We start from the raw sequence: 25,949 nt of genomic DNA on the forward strand, positions 1-25,949 counted from the left end.
CAGGAAAAAAATAATGTGTCACACTCAGGCAGTGTGAACAAAAATAATTTTAAATCTACTGATTGTGATCTTGGTAAGAGTATGTTCTTCTGAACAGTCATATCAAGTGTTTCGTGGTTTGTAAAATGAAAATAAATAATCTACAGCAAAATGGCACTTGAATACTGCTTTTTATTTTCTCTAATTTGCTCATTAATTCAGACACACACACACACACACTAACAAACATGCTTGTGCCCCAGAAACAACCCTCCCAAAAACAGTAACCATCTCAAACATAACAATCCTCTCCTCCCAATCCAAGTCCAGCTCTCACAGCTCCAGCCTTTGTTTGAACCTTAGACTCTTCTCCTCATTACTCCTGCACCTCATAGCTGCTGTCCATCCTCTTCTGTGATTCCCTGGGCCTTTAATTCTTCCAGCACATTGTCCAAGTAGCCAGAATCAGGGTAGCCATGGCCTGTGAGATTGGAGCCAAACTCCGTTTTATGGTGAATCTCATTCCAGATGACCGTGTCTGACTCGCCTGTGGTGCTGGATGTACCCACTGAGAAAATCAGCCTCCTGTCCCATGCTACCAACAAAAGCCTTAACACCTACAGAAAAGCAGAACAAAATGTATTATTAAAATATAAATATCTTTGTTTATTACATAATATTTTGCCAAGTGCAAACTACACAGCTTTTAAAATCGTAGAATTACTGTACAGCAAAATTAACCACTCCTATTTTCCCTTGGTGTAAGTGAGTAAACAGGTAAGTTAGCGAAGCCTTGTAACTGACTGGCACCGTGTCCTGCCTTGTGGAGAACGTTTTCAGGTAGATTCCTGACACACCAAAACCCCAGTCAGGATAAAGCACATAATAAGGATGAATTAATACTAAATAAATATGGAAAAATACCATGTGGTTTGGGATAGAGCCCAGTGTTTTGTGTTGTGCTTTAGTTTCGGCTACTGCTGCTCTGTTTCCCTGTAGCTCTTTTCTAAAAGTTTTCCCATGTGATTATAATGGTTGTTATTAATAGAATCCCTGTTTTACAGTAATTTTCACAATGAGCTTTCACAGAGCATAACTGCTTACTGATTGCTTTAAATTTTAGAAAACTGCAGAGTATCCATGACCCTTACAGTAACTGAGTAGTCACGAGAGGCAGGTGCTGATTTTAGTCACTAGCTGGAAAATTATGCTTTAAAATGTCTGGCTTGTCTTGATCCACCTCTCAGGACTTAAGAAAGGCTGAAAGTTGTTCTCAGTAGTAGCACTCAGGCACTGAAATGAAAGACAACTAAAACCCACTTATTTACTAAATACTTAAATGGACACTAACCTAGCACCTACAAATGTCTCACTTTTTATATTTCTTAAAAAAAATCATACTTTACTTTAGCAAGGTTTTAGCATGTTTGTTTTCTTGAACTAGTCTCTACTTGTACTAGAGTAAATAATATTGTGGGAGGCACTTTTGTCTCTGTGAAGTTTCTGCTAAATGCTGTTAAATGTGAGAAAAATGTGTGAAGTTCAATGAAAAAAATTATTACTCTAAACAAATAATAAGAAAAAAGCAGTAAATCAGCAATAAAATGTGACATATATGCTATTGGACATACCTTGCGTCCTTTTTCACTGTCTGGAAGATAGCAGTGCCGTGGAAATCCTCTTGCTGTGAAGGATTTTCCTGGGTTTGGGTGTTCGGGGCCCTTCAAAAAGAAAAGATGTTAATGAAGAAGTCTTGCTTGTACTTACGCTTATTTTCAAGTCTAGCTTTTTGTTTATGCACAAGTCCGAAAAAACGTAAATGAATGTTACCTGTATGCCAGGTGGTATGTTATATATGAGGCGGATGGTTTTGCAGTCAGGGTGCCCCGGGAGCGAGTGTGGAATAACATGGTACTCCATCTTGCCAGGCGGCTGGTTACCTGTCTTCACACCGTAGATGGTCTTGCACGTGGGACACTGCAGACTGCCATCTTTGTTGCCATTGTTGTACATGGCCACCAGGCACTGCAGATGGTATTGATGACCACACTGTGCCAGTCGACCGACAGACTCTGCACGTGACACACCGCCCACACCTGGACCTTTATAGCCAGAGGGGCCCGTCAGAGGCTCCATGCAGATAGTGCAATCCTATTGAGAAGCACAGAAACTAATATTTAGTTTGTATTTTAGACACGTTAACCACTTATTAGTGGGCTTTATCAGAACCCCATACCTACACCAACTGGCCATATTATCAGGTAGACCAACCATGTAAGTGCATTTCTGTGCAGAAATACAGTTCCACAGCTATTACAGTTTCAACCACTCAAACAATTACTGGTCAGTGATGGTTATATGGTGGTGTTTTCCCATCAGTTAACAACTGGCACAAATAATACATAGCAACGTGTACCAGTGTGGCCACTGTGGGTAAATTACGCAAAAAATGAACAAAAAATTGAAAGAAATGAGCACACTTAATTTTGGGCATTCTATTAATGAACTGCATATTTGTACCTCCAAGCAGAAGAGAGAATGCTCTGGAGAAACACTATCCATATGTTTACCAGGAGTCAGAATCAACTTGAAAGGATGTGATCATATTTGTACATAATGAACAAATTGTGTATTTACAAGGCTGCTGTCCTTTATAAACTGGCCACACAGAGAATTATTATTCTACATCAAAACACCCTCTCAGACTCCCATATGAGAAGATACAATCTAACTGAAATTATATCAACGACCCTGTATCACACCAGTGGGTATGCAAAGCAGCCTAAGCAACACTTAGTAAGATCATTTAGATTTTTTTTTAAAGTTTATTAGCTGTTTATCTCAATAGTACTAAGTGAACTCATGCCAAAACATGCAAGGGGGCAATAGAAAACACAGTAAGGGGGTGAGTGAGCAATCATACCTCTTCAGGGGGATTCCTGACTTTTTGTAAGTACCTCTTTACTACATCTTCAGGGGTCTTGCCTAAAAAGTAAAAAGAAAATTAGTCTGTAAAGTTTAAAAAACAGAATTTGATAATCCTGATAATCAATAAGGCCAAGTTGTGTGTGTGTGAGTACCATCACCAGCTTGTGTAAATGACTTGATTGGAATCTGTAAGTAATAAATGTATGTACAACCCCTGGCAAAAATTATGGAATCACCACTCTTGGAAGATGTTCTGTCAATTGTTTAATTTTGTAGAAAAAAAATAAATCACAGACATGCCACAAAACTATCATTTTTCAAAATGTCAACCTTCTGGCATTAAGAAACAATAAAAAAAAGAAACAAATATAATAGTTGTGGTCAGTCACAATTGCTTTTTTTAGATCAAGTAGAGGAAAAAAATATGGAATCACTCAAATCTGAGGAAAAAATTATGGAATCACTCTGTAATTTGCAGTTTAAAAACAAAACATCTGCAGCAGATTAGATTTGCTAATTATTCTTCAGTTTAAAAAGAGTGCTCACACCTCGGAGAGCTGTTGCACAAAGCAGATTGTCATGAATCATGGTTCCAACACAAGATATGTCAGTTGAAACAAATGAGAGGATTATAAAACTCCTTCAAGAAGATAAATCATTGTGGAATGTCGCAAAAGACGTTGGTTGTTCCCAGTAAGCTGTGTTTAAAATCTGGACCAAGTACAAACAAAATGGGAAGGTTGTAAAAGGGAAGCATACTGGTAGACCAAGTAAGACATCAAAGCATCAAGATAGAAAACAAAGCAATATGTCTTGAAAACAGAAAATGCACAACAAAACAAATGAGAAACAAGTGGCCGGAAAGTGGAGTCAATGTCTGTGACTGAACAGTAAGAAATCACCTAAAAGAAATGGGATTTACATACAGAAAAGCCAAACAAAAGCCACCATTAACACCTAAAAAGAAAAGAACAAGGTTAAAGTAGTCTAAAGAAAAGCAATCGTGGACTGTGGGTGACTGGATAAAAGTGATCTTCAGTGATGAATCGCGAATCTGCATTGGGCAAGGTGATGATGCTGGAACTTTTGTTTGGTGTCTGTCCAATGAAATTTATGAAGATAACTGCCTAAAGAAAACATGTTAATTTCCACAGTTGTTGATGATATGGGCCTGCATGTCGGGTAAAGGCACAGGGGAGATGGTCTTCAGTAAATGCCAAAGTCCACATTGAAATTTTGGACGCTTTTCTTATTCCATCAGTTGAAAGGATGTTTGGTGATGATGACTTCATTTTTCAAGATGATAATGCATCTTGCCATAGGGCAAAGGACGTGAAAACTTTCCTTCAAGAAAACATATAATGTCAATGGCATGGCCTGCAAATAGTCCGGATCTCAATCCATTTGAAAATCTCTGGTGGAAATTGAAGAAAATGGTCAATGACAAGGTTCCAACCTGCAAAGCTGATCTGGCAACAGCAAGAGACAGTTGAAGGCAGATTGATGAAGAATACTGTTTGTAATTAGTTAACTCCATGCCTCATAGAGTTTAAACCATTATAAAAGCCAGAGGTGGTGCAACAAAGTAATAATGGTGCAGTGTTTTCTAATGATTCCATAATTTTTTCCTCAGATTTGAGTGATTCCATACTTTTTTCCTCTACTTGATCTAAAAAAAAAGCAATTGTGACTGACCACAACTATTATATTTGTTTCTTTTTTTATTGTTTCTTAATGCCAGAGGGTTGGCAGTTTGAGAAATGATAGTTTTGTGGCATGTCTGTGATTTCTTTTTTTTCTACAAAATTAAACAATTGAAAGAACATCTTCCAAGAGTGGTGATTCCATAATTTTTGCCAGGGGTTGTATATACAGTGTATCACAAAAGTGAGTACACCCCTCACATTTCTGCAAATATTTCATTATATCTTTTCATGGGACAACACTATAGACATGAAACTTGGATATAACTTAGAGTAGTCAGTGTACAGCTTGTATAGCAGTGTAGATTTACTGTCTTCTGAAAATAACTCAACACACAGCCATTAATGTCTAAATAGCTGGCAACATAAGTGAGTACACCCCACAGTGAACATGTCCAAATTGTGCCCAAATGTGTCGTTGTCCCTCCCTGGTGTCATGTGTCAAGGTCCCAGGTGTAAATGGGGAGAAGGGCTATTAAATTTGGTGTTTTGGGTACAATTCTCTCATACTGGCCACTGGATATTCAACATGGCACCTCATGGCAAAGAACTCTCTGAGGATGTGAGAAATAGAATTGTTGCTCTCCACAAAGATGGCCTGGGCTATAAGAAGATTGCTAACACCCTGAAACTGAGCTACAGCATGGTGGCCAAGGTCATACAGCGGTTTTCCAGGACAGGTTCCACTCGGAACAGGCTTCGCCAGGGTCGACCAAAGAAGTTGAGTCCACGTGTTCGGCGTCATATCCAGAGGTTGGCTTTAAAAAATAGACACATGAGTGCTGCCAGCATTGCTGCAGAGGTTGAAGACGTGGGAGGTCAGCCTGTCAGTGCTCAGACCATACGCCGCACACTGCATCAACTCGGTCTGCATGGTCGTCATCCCAGAAGGAAGCTGATGCACAAGAAAGCCAGCAAACAGTTTGCTGAAAACAAGCAGTCCAAGAACATGGATTACTGGAATGCCCTGTGGTCTGACGAGACCAAGATAAACTTGTTTGGCTCAGATGGTGTCCAGCATGTGTGGCGGCGCCCTGGTGAGAAGTACCAAGACAACTGTATCTTGCCTACAGTCAAGCATGGTGGTGGTAGCATCATGGTCTTGGGCTGCATGAGTGTTGCTGGCACTGGGGAGCTGCGGTTCATTGAGGGAAACATGAATTCCAACATGTACTGTGACATTCTGAAACAGAGCATGATCCCCTCCCTTCGAAAACTGGGCCTTATGGCAGTTTTCCAACAGGATAACGACCCCAAACACAACCTCCAAGATGACAACTGCCTTGCTGAGGAAGCTGAAGGTAAAGGTGATGGACTAAACCCAATTGAGCACCTGTGGCGCATCCTCAAGTGGAAGGTGGAGGAGTTCAAAGTGTCTTACATCCACCAGCTCCGTGATGTCATCATGGAGGAGTGGAAGAGGATTCCAGTAGCAACCTGTGCAGCTCTGGTGAATTCCATGCCCAGGAGGGTTAAGGCAGTGCTGGACAATAATGGTGGTCACACAAAATATTGACACTTTGGGCACAATTTGGACATGTTCACTGTGGGGTGTACTCACTTATGTTGCCAGCCATTTAGACATTAATGGCTGTGTGTTGAGTTATTTTCAGAAGACAGTAAATCTACACTGCTATACAAGTTGTACACTGACTACTCTAAGTTATATCCATGTTTCATGTCTATAGTGTTGTCCCATTAAAAGATATAATAAAATATTTGCAGAAATGTGAGGGGTGTACTCACTTTTGTGATACACTGTATGGGTGTGTGTGTGTGCGCGTGCAAGGCCTTACCTTTACGAGCCTGCTTTTTGGTGGTTTTGCGGCAGCAGTGTCCAAGGCCAGGAATGGGTTTAATATCACTCTTGCTGACCGGAGGAGGGTGCAGCACCAATTTAGGAGGACGAGTTAAACACACCGGTAGCCCTGCTGCACTCATCAGAATACCTGTGATCCCTAGAATGCACATAAATATTCTTATTAATAATTTATTCATTTATTTATCAAATTCAAAAGACAATTTCATCCTGATTAGGGTCATTTAGGACCCGGAATGCACAAGGCAAAAATGACCTCGACAGGGCATCGGTCCAGTGCAGAGCATCACACACTCACATATCATTAACCTTTATCAATCCAATAAAATTTTACGACTGCCCACAGAAATCCAAATAAATTACTGAAAGGCAGTCTATAAATAGCTACAGGGAGGTCACACTTCCTGATTATTGATCTGTATTGGCCCGCAGGAATGGCCTATGGATAAATATATAGAGTTCCCCCAACAATTGCAACAACATTTTAATATAGGCCAGCAGATCTGACCGTAAAATAGGGCTGGGCGATTTTCACAATTAATTCGGTTAATTAGCATGAACGTTTTTACCCGATGTTAGAAACGTGACAATCGAGATTGTTTACATACTTTATCTTTTAATTAAAATACCAACATGTCACGAGGCAGAAACTGACCAGACGCTCGCAGAATATAAATCAGGTAAAGTTTAATATCAAAAGGGCAAAAACAGTGTATAAAACCAGCGAAAACCAAAACAGTAAACAGAAGACAACAAGGATTATACACGGTAACGGTTAGATTCAGTAATAAGGAGCGCAAATACAATCGGCAAAACGAGACACACAAACAGAGTTCAAATAAGAGTCATTGAATCAAACACCGCCGAACTGAATCAAAACTCCGGCGCCGATGAGCGCGATCAGGATTGACTGACCGGGGACATGTGCTAGTCACGTGACAGTCCGTGGGAGCATGGGAATTGTAGTCTATATTAGAAGCAGAACTTGCCCCCTCCATCCACCCCCCAGTCACAAGAGGACAAAATCAAAGCTGAGCAGAGTGATTACTTGATAAACCCCCCCCCCCCCAGCCTAGATACTGATACAGACTCACTTCACTTCACAGGCTTGTGTTCCTTTTAAGAAACCTGTAAAGAACTTTTTGTAGTTTTGCACTTTTCCTAATGTAAGGAAGTTCTGCTGCACAATATTTAAAGTAAGGGTTGTTTGTGAGCTATTCTTATAAAGAATATAGCTAATTAAGATTTCTATTTTGTTTTAATTATTGTTATATCGTTATAAAGTTTGAGTCTCTTGAAATGGTGGTGCTGTTACTATTTTTCACTTCTGCAGTCTTTTAAATTAAAATGCAAAAAAAAAAAAGAAATTTGAGTCTTTTTTCAATTGCATTATACAAGAACAAAAAAAATCGAAATCGTAATCGACAATAGGTAATAATTTTAAAATAATCAAGATTTTTATTTTTTGCAAAATCGCCCAGCCCTACCGTAAAATAAAAAAAGGTTAATTTAGAACAAATGACTATCAGATTGTACATTCATTCATGATTTACCAAGTGTGTCCATATCTTACCTGCTAAAGCTGGATGGATGGGACTGGAACCATTAAGGTTTTTCACTGGCACTGTAGGTACACTAAAAACAACAAGAATATTAATATATAAGAAACAATGTTCTGTACAAATGACATACATCAAATTAAATATCTGACCTGTAAAACACAGTTCACAGCCTTATTTCCCAAAACTGTCACATTGTGGTCAGTTCAAGTCAGTTTTTAAGAAGTGAGATAGTGTGAACTACAACACAGCACATTTGAAACATAGAAACAGCAGTGTTGTTATATCTCTGCACTATGTTTCTTCATTAGTTCTCTCAGGTAGTAATGTAAAATTCCTGCCCCTGCAAGTTTCTTATCACTGCACCAGTGCACAGCACACAGGCTGAAGAAAAGCTCTACATTTTGGCTAATGTACCATATAATCCACCAACAGCATTTACAGCAAACACTTATTATTAAAAACAAATAGTGGGGCATAATTGTTACAATTGTCTATCGCTGCACACCAAACAACTTCTATCCTGGGAACACTGGTTGCAATTAGAAAGTTTTGCCTGAAAATTCTGCTGATAACCTATCACTATTAGTCCATCTTTAAAGGACAACCGCATGGTGACCTATTAATGGCAATGTGGCTATAAGTTTCATTCAATTAAAAAAAACAGGAACAGAAACAGGAACATAAATATCAAGAGGGTCAGTAGCTAGTAATCTATTACAGCTATACATGCTTCTCTGGTAAACAAAAACTGTCTCATTTCTGTTACACAAAACAGCATAACAGTAAAAATCTAATAATTTTGCTTTACTAAGAGTACACCAAATCTCTACTGATGATTATTCCTATAGCAACACAGTAAATACCTTCAAACTGCCCATTTTTGTGTGAACTGCTATTTTTTCTCTTAATTGTAACAGCACTAGATTACAAACAAGCATTTATTAATTTATTTGTTTGTTTTGTTTATTAGGATTTTAACGTCTTGTTTTACACTCTTTGGTTACATTCATGACAGGAACACAGAACACAGTCATGGACAATTTTGTATCTCCAATTCACCTCACTTGCATGTCTTTGGACTGTGGGAGGAAACCGGAGCACCCGGAGGAAACCCACGCAGACACGGGGAGAACATGCAAACTCCACACAGAAAGGACCTGGACCGCCACACCTGGGGATCGAACCCAGGACCTTCTTGCTGTGAGGCGACAGTGCTACCCACTTAGCCACCGTGCCGCCCTATTAATTTATTTGTGAATATGCCATAAAATCATAAGTGATCTACACTTATTGTATACAGTTAAATAAACAAGGGACTATTCCTAATCTATTGTCCAAAACTGAGTTCAAATAAACCTTTTAATATTCTTAAGCAACAACTAAATCCTTCTGAAATCCAACACCCTCATAAGTCCACTTTCTCAATTACAAGCTTAATTAGCTACATTTTTTATGTTGACATACATTACAAAAACAGGCATCCTGTACAGTTCCACAGCAGATCTCCCATGCTGGTTCTACCCCTTCTTTCCTTTCTGAAACTACAGTATTAATTCAGCTATTTTCTTATTATGTAAAATGAATCATGTGAGAATTTATCTGCCCTGTCTTGTGATCATATTTTTGCTTTTCAGAGAGACATAATCTATTAGTTTCCATCTGCTGTATGACCTCACACTACAGGAGTGTCACATCTGTAACAGATCTACACATCACAAGCTCATGCAAGAACAGCTGGAATAAACACATTCTTACTTTACTAGCACATACACATACACACATTCTTCTCAAAGTTATAAACAACAGTTCAGAACAGCTTATATGCAAAAAAAAAATCACCACTAGCATTTGCACGCCCCGCTTAACAACAGAAAGGCAACAACTTACGGCCCATAGTTTCTTCTACTTTGTTTTGTTAGTACAGTCAGGTTAAAGTTGTTAAAGTGAACAAAAGTAATTTAGGACTGACTTGATTACATGTATATTTATTGGACCTGATGTTCCTTTTTCCCTCCCAATGAGTTTATGAATGTTAACAAATCTTACAAATGGCCAAAGAATGGTGTTTCTTTCTGTAGGCAAATCATGTTTGCTTTGTATTACCTGCTATAAAGAGGGACAGAGTTATTATAGGAAAATAACATGTTGAATAAACCAATAAATTGGGGGGTACTTGCATTTCTATTTACCTAAACTATGTCATACATTTAGACAGTGAATTAAAAAAATTAGGGTGGCACTGTGGCTCAGTGGGTAGCACTGTCGCCTCACTGCAAGAATGTCCTGGATACGATTTGGTAAGAGTGGTCCTTTCTGTATAGAGTTTGCATGTTCTCCCCATGCCTGTTTACTTTAGAGGCTCGGGTTTCTTCCGGAGCCCCCGGTTTCTAACCGTGTACGTGTGTTTGCCCTGTGCTGGACTGGTGTCCAGGGTGTTTCCTACCTTTCACCCTGTGAATCAGACCCACTTCAGCCTTGAAAAGAATTAAGCGGTGGTAAAACAGACAATGAATGAATTAATGAATGAATAATTTGTAACCACATGTTTTTAAGTACTCCTTTTTCCTTCCCAAACATGCAGAAAGCAGACTGGCTAATTACTGTTGCATAGACTGGGGACAATCTGTTACACTGTATGTATTTGGACACCCTGGATGTTTGGACACACACTGGTTAAATTCTATGTGGTGGTGTTTTTCCGAGTAGTAATTACTAAACACATCATTTAAAAGAAAGACATCTAAATGTGACTTTTTTCTGCAGCTCTTGTGAAACCTGCAGTCATCAGTGAAATAAAGAAGTCATATTGCTAAAGAACTGATAGACATCAAGGTACGTTTTAACAAGACAAAAATAATTAGATGAGGAAATGATTTAGAGAATATTTTAAAGAAATGACTATTATAAAACTATAAAAGTCATAGGAAACAAGATACATTTAAAGGCACAGCATATCACCAAACATGCAGAGATACTTTTGTGCATCTTGGATTATGAAAGACATCCTAATTTCTGTTTAATGACCTAATGTCTGAGTCGTTGCCTAATGACATTCTTTTCTCCTTTCCAAAGCTTGTAGACAGTCAAGTTCTACTGCCGACCCATTCCTTTACTGAGTTTTTACTTTGTCTTTGTTCTCCAGCATTTCACAGCAGGAAAGCATCTGTGTATGACTTGTTTCATGCGCCGCCCCTCCTCCCCAAACGCGTACTATTCTCAAATCCTCCCAGACTCCTTTCAATCAAAACTCAAGACAGGCAGATAGAGCACAATACAATCCCGACTGCATTTTTGTCTCTATACACAGACAAACGCATCATGCAGTGAAGCAGCATTGTGTTGCTAATACTTACTACGCTTTACCATGCTAACAAAGGTTACCATAGAAACCCCACAGGACCACATAATGTTGGTAGGGGTGTGGGTGGGGTGTGGATGGGTACGTGCCTAAGAAGAGGGTGGAGAAAGAGGGAGAATTCGGGTGGACGGACTATCCTCGCATTCTCATTTTAGTGTTTCTATTTTTTTCTCTCACGTAACTCTCTCACTCACTCGAACCTCCTCTCACACTGTTCAAGGGCTCAGTTCTGTCCCCAGATGGTCACTGAACCGAGACATGCTGGATGATTTAGAAGTGTGAGAAACACACTCCCCCACACAGCACTTCATGAGCGTGCACACACGCAACCACGCCACAATACATTCGGATACACATATCCTGAGCATGGGATGTGATACAAATATGCAAGAATCCTTCACACCAATGTAAACATGATACCCAAATACACATATGCAACATGTGCACTGAAAAACAATTTTAAATTGCAAACACACAGATAAACACAGGTTAATAAAGGCCAAGTGCACCCAAAATCCTCTGAACAGTACAGGAAATAAGTTCTCAGAACTAACCAGAAACACATGATCAAAACCACAGCAGCAGCATTTGCAACATGTTTACAGGCAACACAGCTTATCGAATTCCCCATGAACGACATGACCTCGATCAGGGTTTTTAACAAATCTGGCAATTCAATCTAGCCTCCTCTATTTAAACTTAATCACAAATGCCCAATCTCAATCTCACTACTAAGATAAATCATACAGATTTAATAAGTCAGAAAAAAAACTGTTGAAAAAAATTAATATATGTTGATCAATCTTGACGCAGACAGCACCTCTAGTGTTGGCAAGCTCTAAAAAATACTGCTACAACACATTACAATGTAACTAATAGCATTTTTGGATTTATATACATTGGGACAGAGAAAGAACCAAAATGACAATGCTATACAGACTTTCGTAATGAAATGGTAAGTGTTCACAGCACACCTGAATCTACAGAGGATTGGTGTGTGTGTGTGTGTGTGTGTGTGTGTGTTAATGTAAGATAATGTATCTGTGGTGCGTACAGGTTTTGGTTAGATTGGGGTGATTTACAGTTCGAGAATCAGTGACAGTTTCCTTCATTCTTAAATCATTCAAACAAACATTAACCGTTAATAAACCTGGTCAGGTTATTCAGGTCCATCAAACACTCGCTGAGAAAATCAAACAAATCACTGATACAATGCAACTATTACAAAAGCTAACACACATCAAAGGCTGAACAAGCCTTGTGAAAAGCATGTGGGATATTTTAGACATTACACAGAGTAATGTATTAAAAGTGCTCATACTGCCCAGGATACACAAAATCAGAACAATTTAGCCATTTATCAAAACATTATTTCTTCTTGTTCATCAGTGAGGAGAACATCAAAGGTTTATAACAGGCATTCAAACTGATTGGATGGTACCAAATTTAGAAAGGCCAAATGTAGCAGATATGGCTGTAATGCTTCTTAGGCATAACAACCTGTATTTAAAAATACAAAATATCTACAGTACATGTGCAAAGCCCAATATTCTCTACAGTGATACCTCCAAACACAATGTCTACAAATAAATGCAGAGATATCAGTGATGTTATGGAGAATGTGGAGTCAATTCTTCTAGAGTCAGATATCAGCCTTTTCTCACTGGTGCTGATTTGCAATATCCACACTAGCACTATTTTTAAGCTCAAACATTAAATTGTTAGCTGCAGAAGGTTAAATAAACGTTTCTTTTTACTGACAATGCTTAATTAATAATAGCTTATTTGTCAACATTACTGCATATTTGAGCCTAGAACAAAAAGGCCAACTAAAGCAACAGCTAGCATGTGACTACTTTTCCCTTTTTGCACCATAATCTAGTCATGGAAAGTTGGAACTTATCTCTTTCTTGTCAGTGCCACCACTTTCATCTCCAACCAAGGGGCCAGAACTGTCATGTGCCCCCTCTGACACTTGCAGCTAATCACTTCTTTTCACCTGCCAAGGGCGTGGTCTTACAGAGCCATGATTCATAATCAGCCGCCCTTTTGTAGGTGCCTGCACCAGCGATGAGAATCCCTGTTTCAGGCATTGTCCCTCCCCCCTACAGACCCACAGCCAATCGTGAGTCTATAGGCGACTACCCGGCTGATAGCAGAGCTGAGATTCAAACTCGAGAGCTCAAGATCTCAGCTTTAATGTGCTAGCGTGTTTTACCACTCAGGGACCTGGTTAATTACTCACTCAGCGTGTAACTTGTGAATGACTCTTGACAGTGTGTTTCCTTGTTTAAACAGGAGCACTAGTGTGCAAACCAATAAGGCAATACAAGAGGTTTCTTACCCAGAGGCAATAAGTGCCCGTGATTGTGCCATGGCAATTCTTTGCAGCGCTGGTCGACTCAGTCCAGCAAGACTTGAGCGAGGGGGAAGAGGAGCGGCACAGGCTGCAGAACGCTGGGGTGGAACTGCTGTTGTTGAAGACATTGTGGATGACGTGGTGGTTGTGCCTACAGTTATAAGTGTTGCAGTTGGCACTGATGGAGGAGATGTTGTTGAGGTGGAGCTTAACATAGATGAAGACTGCTGACAGGATGCTGGTGGAGGTGGAGGAGGAGGCATAGGTGGAGGTGGCGGGCGATTAGAGGACAGCGAAAGAGTGGCAGTGTTTGAGGTGACCATAGACAGTGAATGAGCAAAGGCAGCAGCATTCTTACGCTCTTGTGAGAGGGAACGCTTTAAGGACAGTCCATGAGGCAGTGTTTGTGAGTAGGAATTCTGTATGGATGATGAAGTAGCTGCGTATGAAAGTGTCCCTCGGTTGGGATTTGGACTGGGTGCTTTTGAAGGGGGAAGTCTGCGTCCTAGCGTTTGCGATGCCATGGCATTTGCTTTAACACTTAAGACAAGCATACACTGTTGGCAAGCACAAGGCTGTCCGAGAGGGTTGAGAGATGACATTGAAACACTTCCACTGGGATACATAACACCACCGTTTCCATTTGAACTAGAACCAGAGACTCCAACTCCCAAAAGTGCTCCAGTTGAACCTGCAGCTGTGTTCCCGCCACCAGCTGCACCTCCAGGACCACTGCCTCCACCTTGGGTGGCTTTTGTAAGTGCCCCAGAAACCAACGGGTAAGGCATATCTAAGCGTCTCTGAATGCGACGACGTCTCTGTGTTTGCTGGTTAATCTGAGTCATGCTCTGGAAGTCCACGAGGTAGCAAAAACCGAGCGGTGCCAAATCTAGCCAGAGCTGCTGCTGATCCAATGCTGCTTGCAGGGCAATGCAAACCTCCATGTCATACGGTGTCCAAGAACCAGTATCATTTTCCCACTCCCACAGCCAGCCCTGGCCTGGTGCTGATGTGGGGTCATAGAAACTTCGTCGTACCGGCCTTAAAGTACCTGTTGAAAAAAAAAAAAAAAAACAGTTTACTTTGTATACGTTACCATACACCACCTGCAATAATCAAAGTCTTATTTTGCTGAATTTCTTAATTATTACATTATTTAAAATGTAAATCTTTTAATTATTAACCGATTAATTATATCCTCTTATTTGTTAACCTATTAATTAATTAATACACTTGGGTGGAGCAGCTGTAAATTACAGTAGCCCACTAATGCTAAAATCCAGGGTTTGAATCCCCAGAGGTGCTATCGGCTAATCGGCTGTCTACACACAGTCATGATTGGCTATGTCTCTGAGGTGGGTCGAGGCCTTGTGATTGACTGGCATTCTGTCAGGGGGGAAAAACAGACCCACAGTGATCCTGACCAGGATATATAAAAGCATTTAATTACCAGTGGCCTAAGGCCAAAGTTACAGACAGGTCTACTAAATAGAGATTTGTGTGTTTTTAAAAAGTGTTTGACGGCCGCTCAGGTGGCGCAGCGGTAAAAGACACGCGATGCAACCAGAGCTGGATTTCGAAGGAGCGTCGTTTCGAATCCAGCTCTGCCTTCACGGTCGAGGCTGGGCGGCTATGGACGATTGGCCTGTTGTCCGGGTGGGGGGCGGGACTTGAGACCGTAGGGGATGCTCTCTCAGGAACGGGGCGGTTGCGCCCTCTGCTGGCTGGTTGGTGGCACCTGTATGGAGACGGGAGGGGGGGTGGCGGAGCGTGTGATCCTCCGTGCACAGTACTCTGCCACGCTACACTCGTCAAGTGTGGGTGATAAGACGGTCGATTGGCTGTGCACGTTTCGGAGGAGGCGTGGAACGGCCTCGTCAGCCCCAATCAGGAGCAGGAATCCGCACTAATGAGAGGATGATAGATGGGACGAAATTGGACGTGCTAAATTAAAAAAAAAAATTTATAAAAAAAAATAAATAAATTTGAATAGTGGCTGAGAAAAAAAGAAAAAGAAATCCAGGAGGTTTTGTCCAGAGTGATGAAGAAACCCAACACAATAGATCAAACACATGTATGTTTGTATAAGGGCACACTGAGACCAAATGTAATGAAACAATGAAAATGAAATTATATTAGTTGCTATTCAACTGACAGAATAGATAGTGAGATTAATAATGTTACAGCATACACCACTGCACAGATTGCTGATAATTTAAAAAAAAATCCATCTCATTCAAACAAAGTACAGCCAAAGATCATTTACTCCACCTTTTCATTGACAGTCTGAAACATCTTTCTAACACTAGCTTTTAAATGCATGTGGACATGTAGTCAAAAGCCAGGCAGAAAAGAAAGGTACACATTAACATTCCTGAAAATGGGAGGAACACACTAACAATAGATAAGAGCCCTGAGAAGGTCAACATTTGCTTTGTGCCGACAATGAATTGTGATACATGCTAGCAAGCAGTAACACGGAGGCCAAGACGGCCAGACAAAAGAATGCAAGATGACTTTACATTGAAAAGACTTACACTTTATTCCGTATAAATACTGCTTTTAAAGTTTTAAAATGAGAACAAATTAAAACAAACAGCCTGTTTGAGCTAAGGGAGCCACTTGATGTAATTCAATTTTCTCCAAGTGTTCCATTTAATTGGTTCGTAGTCTAGACCTTAATCACTTTCTTTCTTCCATGTTGTATCTAGTCCTGCACTGTTCTTTGTGTTAAGGGAAAAATCTTGTTTTCTTTCTTTCATTAACAGATGAATAGGACAGTATTCCCTTGGTTGTTTTGTTCCTTTTCTTCTCCTTTCCAATGTCAATGGCACCGGGGAGAGCAGAAGCCATACAAGTAATTAGATATAAATTAAAAAGAGGTGGGTTTCAAAAGACTCTCACAGGCAGTAACTTAAATGGTAAACAAAGCATTTACATTTTTTAAAGGGCTGATCTTACTCCAAAACTATGATGTTATGTGGATTGATTTTTGGATGAATAAAATATTTGCTCTGACTTATAATCCTCAACAGATTTTACAGTTGTATCATGTAACACACTTAACAGACACACTATGTAACACATTAAGATGTATTTTGGAACACAATCCTTTCAGTCATTTCATTTTTAAGCTCCAGAGACTAATGCTTTAATAACAAATTTGACCCAAATAGCAGCCCATAAGCTCCAAATAAGCCATCAAAGTCAACTATGTACTATGTACTATGAGAACTATGGGGGTTTACCTTAAAGCACCAAATACATTTTTAACAGCAAAAATACAATGGCTACAATAAATTGGGCTGATTTTATTTACTGACACCAAAGACAGTGTATTGAAAATGTATCTTTTATAGTCTCATATTAAATGCAACCCCATCAACAGATGGCCGTGCCCACTTTTACATGCCAATCAATAGATGCTTAGTAATAATGAGTGAAAATCCATCAGTATATATGCGATTGTATCAATGTGTGTGGAAGGCCAGTGGCATAGTACTTTAGATAGTGTGACATTAGGTTCAAGATCCCAGGACCTTTGAGGCTAGACAAAGCCCTAAAGCAGGTGTACAGGGACCATCCATCTGTTCCATTGTAAAGAACGCCTTGCTTCTGTGACCTTCAGTCCCCCAACCTCAATGGCTATGTGAACCCCATTTCTTATTTTATTGTTAAGTCGTAATGTTTGTGAAGTGCAATTAAAAGTTTTTAAAGCTTTTTAAACTATTATATGCTAAAAGAGGCAGTACAGAAGAGAGAAAAAGAGTACCGGTATACACTTTGAATAACTGCCTAGTACAGATTTTAAACTTGTAAGTAAATGAAACATCTGTGTGCCATTCAGATTTAACATGACATGGATTAAGCCTGGTGTTACACTAAAAGTCCAGTGATTAAACACAAATTTTGCTAAATTAATTTATCAGATAACCAACAATCAATGGTAAATCGTTCACCAACAAGCCTTCAGGCTTTATTTAAAGCATAGCTTAATGTAGCAGTAACATAGAAAAGCTACATAAATAAATTCTATAAGAAAGCTAGTTACAACAGATTTTATACATTTTGTATACTGAAAAAAGCTATTGTATGTAGGCCTGCGACATTTAAAAGGTCTTGCCTGATAATTAAGTTAACATGTAAGTAAACAATACTTATAATGAATCTTACGTTAGTCAGTGCATACAAATGTCAGAATTCAGGAACCTTGTTATCAGACCATTATGTAATAACTGTGACGAGTCCTAATTGTAATTGTGGTCAGCCGCTGCCCCCCACTCGCGGAGGCGCCTCAAATGTTGAGTTGAGGCAGTAAGTGCCCTAGCGGAGAGGAACCCTGTTTCAGGCATTGTAAAGGCACTTAGCCGGCTGATAGCAGAGCTGAGATTCAGACTCGACATCTTGACATCTCAGCACTGGTGGGCTAGTGTGTTTATCCAAACAATTTCTTTATCACTGTAAAATATCACAGAATACAGCTACATTTTTGCGATTTATGTAAATTAAAAAAAAAGTTCTGAATTTTCTTACTAAAACTTATATATACACACAACAGTGCATATGGCAGAAACACTAAACAAATAAAAACAAAGACTTATCTAAGAAAAGATGATGGAAAATTTTGTAGGATTAATAAAGACTGAGACATTTACATTGAAGAGATCTAAGAAAAACACACTTGGATCACATAATAACTACAATCAGTTAACAGAAACCCTCTAAGCACTTCACAAAGCAATCACATGACAGTCATTTAGAATAAAGGAACACAAGTCGGGCTTGTGTGCATAAGTGTGTATTCAGTCATGCATGAGTGAATCTACGTGCACGCATGATTAATCCTTCAATCTTTCATTAAAAACCATGCTGAGCCCAGGGACTGTGAAACACTACACAGCCTGTTGCACAATCATGAGAAATTTACAACCCTTCAGATTTCTTCCTCTGTCCCTTTCACTAAATTATTCCCCTGTCCCTCCCTCTGTCAATCCCTACATAACACTTCCCCCATGTACCTTTGTACAGCATTTCTCAACTTGAAAGTGGCCCGTCTTTCAATCCTAGCTACAACTTTAGTATGTGTGTGGGGGTATTATTATGAATAATAAAAAAAGAGAGGCTTGTTTTTTAATTATTTTTTATTTGGGATCCGGCTAGACTGGATCAACTGGGAATATCTAAAGATCTAGACTATCATTAACTGCTTCAACTGTCATGTTTATTCAGACTGATCTTGCTTACTGCACAGTAAAACAGATGGCTTTGACAGACTCCAAACGTATTTTGTCCATTCATTTGTAAAATAGTTTAAGTTTCATTCATTTGACCATTTATTGTTTATGAAAACAACACACAATATCCTTAATTTGAATAAAAACATTACTGGATTTCAGGAAATCTGATAAATATACCTGGATTGCACAGAAAGAAGCTTATTCAGTGTGTCTATTGTCTTAATCAATTCTCTTTATTTTTTACATATGTACATGTGCAGTAAAATAACACTAAAGAAAAAGAGGCTCAGCTGCATCCCAAACATCATAGTGCCTTAATTAACAAAGACATAATGGTGAAGCTGCGTTCCACACAAGTTCCACACAACAAAAAAAAACTTTATCATTTGTTTGTCCACCTCCGAAGCCACCAGTGACTAGAAAAATTCAGTAGTCCATGAGTATTATGCACCATTCATTTATTTACATTTAGTTAACACTTCATCCTGGTTAACAATACAGTAGGTCCAGAGCAGGACCTATAGTGGAACCACTGGGCAAGCCGAGTAGCCAGTTCACATGCAGGAAAAGTTTTAAGATAGAGGAGCAAACTAAAGTATCAAAAGGACAACACTACCCGTTGCATCACCATGCCAAATACACAACATGATAGACAAAAGTATATGTCCATACTGTGGACACTAAAACACTAAAAGCCCTACCTAATTCAGAGCCATGAAAATCACGTCACGTGAACTGTGAAATGAGCCGTTTCCCATGTAATATGCAATTTGCTGTGAAATTCTAAATTTAAGGTTTGTGTTTAGCAATTTAACATTTGCAAATTCAAATGCAAGCATTCAAGTGCCTTAAGTTTACTGGTTAATTTGGACTACGAGGCGGGCCTAGCAACCCTACGGCAATTGAGTTAGCAATCGGTTATTTAAAATTTCCAGGATGTTAAAGCGTAAGCAGCTAAAAACACGACTCGGGTATTTGAGTTGTGCCGCGCACTCTCGCTGGATGTTCTAGGTTTACATTCAGGTATTAAGGTAGGCTCTGCTGTGTATTTTAGCTTCTATTTATTCTATCATTTAATGTATGACTGTTATTTAATGACTGCCGTGAAATGAGGAACTTTTCTTTAAAATCTGTAAAATGTCAGTGAAATTAAGCACATTTTCCCATGAATTTAGTAGGGTCCTAAAAATAGTATACAAATCTTTTAGCACTACTCTCCTACCTAGTTTGTAACCTAGTTTAATGACAAACTAAATTAAATAATTTTAAAATAAGCCCATTTATAAAAATGTTCAAATACCAAGTATAATTAACAAAAAGGCTGTGTGTCATACATGCATTTAACTTTTACACATCATATTACCACACAGCACAATTTCACACTTTATCATCCTGGAACGTGAAGTGGGGCATTAACAGTCCCACACACTCTGAATCTGTGGAAGTTAAGTTTAAAATGCATTGCTTGAGTTTAATGGGCCAGTAAACAATTAGACATCCTCTAGTAAACCTACATGTCACGTACAGCATGTCAGCATGTCCAAATAACATCCAAACAGTTGATTTTGTTATCTTTTAATGCCTCTTTACTGTGTTAATGTTTTAATACATTTGCCTAGATAAGTTTCTTATCTAGTTACTTATTAATTTTTGTTTACACATAAACCAACCCAGTATTTACCAAACACTAACCAGGGGTTTATCAGATAAATCTCAGTGTCAGTTTACCATGCATTTGACTACAGCATGCTTTTATTATTTACTAGGCATTGACAATTGTATAAATGTTCTTTGAAACCATTTCACAATGAAACATAAAAGGTAACTTTATTACAATTGTAAAAAGCCTAGCAACAGTTTGTACAGATTTTAAGGTGAACAGTATGTTCTTTCTACACTAAATCCCTACAACAAATATTTAACAGAGTCAGTGGGGGGAAACAGCAGAAACTGTGTGATTTATAGCAAAAAATTAAAAGAACAAAACATGTGTACCAGAGTAATATATGCCTTACAATATATATTTCCAGACCACCAGTGTCTGATTTGTAGAGCAAAGCAATGATGTTCAGAATGCAGTATACATGCACAATATAAAGATTATAAAATGGTGGAATTCATTACATGGTGCAAGAACTATAACAAATGTTTGGGAACCACTGATATTAACCAATTCTTTCCCAGGGCTTTGTGACTATTTAGTTTACATGGAGACATGTAAGTCTGAGGAACTGGTTTCCAGTGTCACTGACTGCTTCATAAGATTCTGAGATATAGCAATGCTAGCATGGCAATACTAGGTTATAAATGTTTGCTATTTGCTGACAACAAGCAGGGCACTAGCATACTATTATTAAATTAATTTGGATTTACTGGTGTTTGGTATTTCACTGACAGTTAAAAACACCAATCAATCCCAGGGCAAAAGACAAACACACTTAAACCTAGGGGTAAGGAAGTAGCCACTTCACCTAAAGGAATGTATTTAGGAGGAAACAAGAGAATCTGAAGAAAAATATACACAGAGAGTGGCTGAAAGCAAGAATCTAACCCAAGCCCTGAGAACCCCACTTGCTGGAATGTTTTGGGGGTAAGAGGAATCTGGAGTACACAACAAAATTAACTGGTTAGTTAACTGGCTAACAGCACAAACCATGTCGATGATCAGTCAGTTTGTTTTTGGTAGATAATGTTTCTAAAATATCTAAGCAAGTAAGAAGTAAAGAGATGCAAATATTAGATCAGCCTACTCCATGAGCTATTAGCATCAAACTAAAGCTATAAAACTACATGAGGATATGGGTCAGACACCCAGTGCACATGCTAGCTTGCCCTTTTTAATATTTTTGCATTTAACTGTGGTCAAACACATAAACTCCCTATTTTAAAGTTTTACAAAAAATACACCTTTATACTGTTAACCTGTTATTCCTCTTCAATGCCCTTTATTTGGTAAAACCATGAGCTGGAACCCTGTGTTTTTTGTAGAAACAATACTATTGGTTAAGAGATTAGATGCAATTATTAGAAACTACCTGTTCCTGAAAAGACTTAATAGCTGATGGCCTTTGTATGAACCAGAATAATGTGTAAGACAAAATAGACTATTACCTCCTACACATACTAATCTTAGCCACCTTACAGACTTTAGTTATTCATGTTAAATTTCTAATTAGCAATCACACACAATACAGTTCAGTTACAAATGTTCAGAGGGTGGCACGGTGGCTTAGTGGGTAGCACTGTCGCCTCACAGCAAGAAGGTCCTGGGTTCGAACCCCAGGTGGGGCGGTCCGGGTCCTTTCTGTGTGGAGTTTGCATGTTCTCCCCGTGTCTGCGTGGGTTTACTCCGGGTGCTCCGGTTTCCTCCCACAGTCCAAAGACATGCAAGTAAGGTGAATTGAAGATACTAAATTGTCCATGACTGTGTTTGATATAACCTTGTGAATCGAATAAACTTGTGTAATGAGTAACTACCGTTCCTGTCATGAATGTAACCAATGTGTAAAAACATGACGTTAAAATCCTAATAAACAAATAAACAAATGTTCAGAGATTGTTACATCTATGTATGACTAGATATATGTCTTTAAACAATGTTGTACTAAGATCACATTATTAGCAGGTTCATCAAGGCTAATCATTCTGTCCTGCTCTTCTTTGCTCAGAGAACCCTGTCCCACGCTCTCCACTCACATCTGTTCTTACAATTCAACAAAGAGAGTGGGTGATGGTGCCTTGCAAACTCCCCTTACTTGCAAATGTTCTAAGCCCCCACCAACCCCCTCTCAAAGCCTGGCTCCAGTTTCCTTTCTTTGCCCGAGTGCCTCTGTATGTCCCTCCCTCGACAAATCCCAACCCAGGGTAAAACTCCCACAAATCACGACAAAACAAAAGCTAACATGAATCGGAGTTATGATGATTCTGTTGTTCTAAATGCTTTAATGCTTATATCATATTGACCAGTGGTTCTCAACCCTTTCATCAGATGGGTCATACATGTGTTTATTTATACAAAGAAAGAATAGGCCTAAAGTATAGCAGGGCAGGCAGTAACTACAAGCCACATGTTAAAAACCTCTGATCTAGACCAACAGCTGCATTACTAGGACTAGTTCCAATATAACAAGCTCATAAAACAGCTTTTTGTCACTGTTTTCACATGAATTTTATAAACCAAGTAAACAAACACAAGTTTACTGCATTTTCCATAAAACACAGTCAACTGTCAGCTTGTCACGACTGTCACAGTTTATTGGAAAGGGTGTGAACTTCTACTGCGCAGTGTTACAACACAATAGACACTTGATGACCTACCATCACGGGTAACAACACTATCAAAACTTATTGCATGTTTAAACCTGCAATGCTACAATAAAGGCGACTTAACCTATGTTACCATGAATGATATAATTTCTTCTGTGTACAAATGTATCCAACACTTTAAACTTAAAATATACCATAGAAATTGGTGGCTGATCATCACAAGTTTTTTTTACTTACTATATTTAAAGTTTATATATCCAGGTCAAATCCACATACTTACAAGTACGAATAAAAATGCATGGATTTGGAAGCATAATCAAAGAAATGTTTCAAACTGCACAGGAAAAAGTAAGACACCCCATATTCATAACATCTGTACTGTTCCGAAAAATAAAAAAGGCTACAGCTTCGAGAACCTCTTTCCCTTTTCAGGGAACTGTACAATTTTGGCCCATTCCTACTGGTGAAGGGTCTGTCCAAGTCTGCCCTGGGGTCCCCTTAAAAGACTAACAATTTCACAATCCTCATACATTTTTATGGGATTCTGGTCAGGAGACTGGCTAGGACATGCAAACATAGTTATTTTTCTTATTCATTCTATTGTTTGCAAATTTGTTTCACCTGATTGTTGCAGATCTTTAAACAAAATTAACAAAAATGAATAACACCAGGTCAACATAAGTGAACACAATTTTTAAACAATTATCAAACCATTGAAGATATGCAGCAGTAACTGGCCTCGTGTTAAAGTAACTGTCTCTTTAGTTACTAAACTTACCATAAACAAAATGTAATTAATAATTAGGATAATTGGTTTAAATTAGTCTAGACATTCCACTAGACTAAACAGATTACTGCAGCTCTAAGAATCCAAACATGTCATGAAAATAGGACATCCCTGTTTGTAAGAAGTTTTAGTGCTGAAATGTAATGTGGATTGATATTCTAAATTATACTTTACAACTTACTTAAAGTGTATTGTGTTTTCTTCTGTACAAACTTAAGACAAGTGTATATGATAAGTGACACTAATACAGAAGAGAGCAGAAGATGACAGAATAACCTTTTTGCCCAGAACTGTCTTCTATTAAATATGTATTTGTTAATAATAGCTAACCATTGTAAATAAGTAAAACATATTTATTGATACATGGGGGACACAGTATGTAGGCTCTCATTTAGATATATTACCTAATTTCAAAACACCTGACAACACTGATAACATGCAGAGAATATACTGAAAGGCCTCTGACTAAATCATATATTTGAAATGAATTAAATATAATAGTCAAGTCCAAATGGTAAACATTAAAATAACAAAACTAAATTGTGTTTATTAGTGTTACTAATTCAATAAAATAGCCTAACTGCAAGCTTAGATGCTAGATTTAAACAGTAATGGTGCCATCACCTCACTAATGGAAAATAAACAAAATAATTAGCACTGGTGATTCATTCTAATGTCAGAATACTTTAACCCACCTTACATGGAAGTTTTGGTTAATAAGTCCTGAAAGTAAATGTTTCAGAAATAGACTTAGTATCTGCTGAATTTTTATTTATTTTATTATGTTTTTGCTCCCATGTTTACATTACATCCTGTACAAGATCATGCAGATAATTTTGACACATGATTTCCTGGCTGTGGCCCAAACCACATCATTTTTTTACACGTGTATAAAAGCCAACAAATGTCAGTCAAAGCCCTTTAAGGTAAAATAATATTTTTTTAAATTTTGCCATATTCCAAAAGGACAAAGTCCCCACTCTTACAAAAATACATCATGAAGTGAAGCAGCTGGTTACCGAACACCAGAATTCACTACAATCACTCATCCTTTAGGAATTATTATCACCATCTTATTCATTATGCATTAAACAGCTCTTAGAGAATGCTTGATTGCACGGCTTGTATAAGACCATTCCAATGTGGTTTGTAGCTCTGGGGCAGATTATCCCCCTTAATCCTTATTAGACCTTAGATTTTAATAAATGGATTTCTGTCATTTTGTTTGTACTAGGTGCATATCACATTTATTTTCCACCCTGCTCACTGTTTTAAAAAGCACTTAGAATTAAGAAACCAATCCCTCACCTGTGTCCTGTCTGAACTGATGCATTGATTGGAGATCGATGATATAGGGCGAGAGGCGGCTGTCGGCTTGGCCTAGCACGATGCTTCCTCCGCGGGCTTCACTCCGGATCATCGACTCGATGTGATGAGAAACGGCTGGGCTGTAGGGCCTCCACCGGCCGTGCTCGTTCAGCCATTCCCACACCACCACGGCCGAAGCCAGCAGCATCGTGTCCCTGAAAACAAAAACACGGGCTAATGGGTAAAAACACCAGAGAAATAGACACATTTACCGGAGCATGAGAGTGCAAGCACTGTACTGTCTATCAGCGGTATCAGTTCATTCACTGCAATCTCGTCCTGTTTACATATATATGATATTTACATATACATTATATACATCGGTTCAGGTTCACTTACATTGAGTAAGTTCACAGCAGACTAAGGTAAGAAAGATAAGGATCTGATCAGACATCCCCGTCCCATTTTCATGGCGGTAGCTCCTTTAAAAGGTCAGTAATAAGCCAGACAAACACGCATTAATCCGAATCATTTGTGTATATCCACATTTGAGCCGATTTTCGCTTTCCTTATGTCCATTATAGCCGACCGGTCCGTCACACAGTCCCTCGGCTCTGTAGTAAGCACAATGCATGTACACTGA

At 38.8% G+C, this 25,949-nt stretch overlaps 1 protein-coding gene across 1 annotated transcript; it reads right to left on the reverse strand.

The window, feature by feature from the left end:
* Positions 1–151: 151 nt before the first annotated feature.
* Positions 152–25,949, reverse strand: dtx4b (deltex 4, E3 ubiquitin ligase b). The gene is made up of 9 exons (XM_062994841.1): positions 25,706–25,949; positions 25,307–25,521; positions 13,694–14,759; positions 8,003–8,064; positions 6,407–6,568; positions 2,903–2,964; positions 1,810–2,130; positions 1,611–1,700; positions 152–596 (listed from the first exon to the last, which is right to left on the reverse strand). Coding segments are annotated over exons 1-9 (2,208 nt in total). The 5' UTR covers positions 25,708–25,949; the 3' UTR covers positions 152–368.

The sequence above is a fragment of the Trichomycterus rosablanca genome, chromosome 5 (genome assembly GCF_030014385.1).
Source record: "Trichomycterus rosablanca isolate fTriRos1 chromosome 5, fTriRos1.hap1, whole genome shotgun sequence".
Lineage (NCBI taxonomy): Eukaryota > Metazoa > Chordata > Actinopteri > Siluriformes > Trichomycteridae > Trichomycterus > Trichomycterus rosablanca.

What these genes read in the sequence shown, in the direction of transcription:
- dtx4b (XM_062994841.1), bottom strand. An exon ending in TCAGGAATCCCCCTGAAGAG is followed by an intron (nt 2,131 to 2,902) that starts GTATGATTGCTC and finishes GCTTCTCAATAG; the next exon opens with GATTGCACTATCTGCATGGA. An exon ending in ACATACCACCTGGCATACAG is followed by an intron (nt 1,701 to 1,809) that starts GTAACATTCATT and finishes TTCTTTTTGAAG; the next exon opens with GGCCCCGAACACCCAAACCC.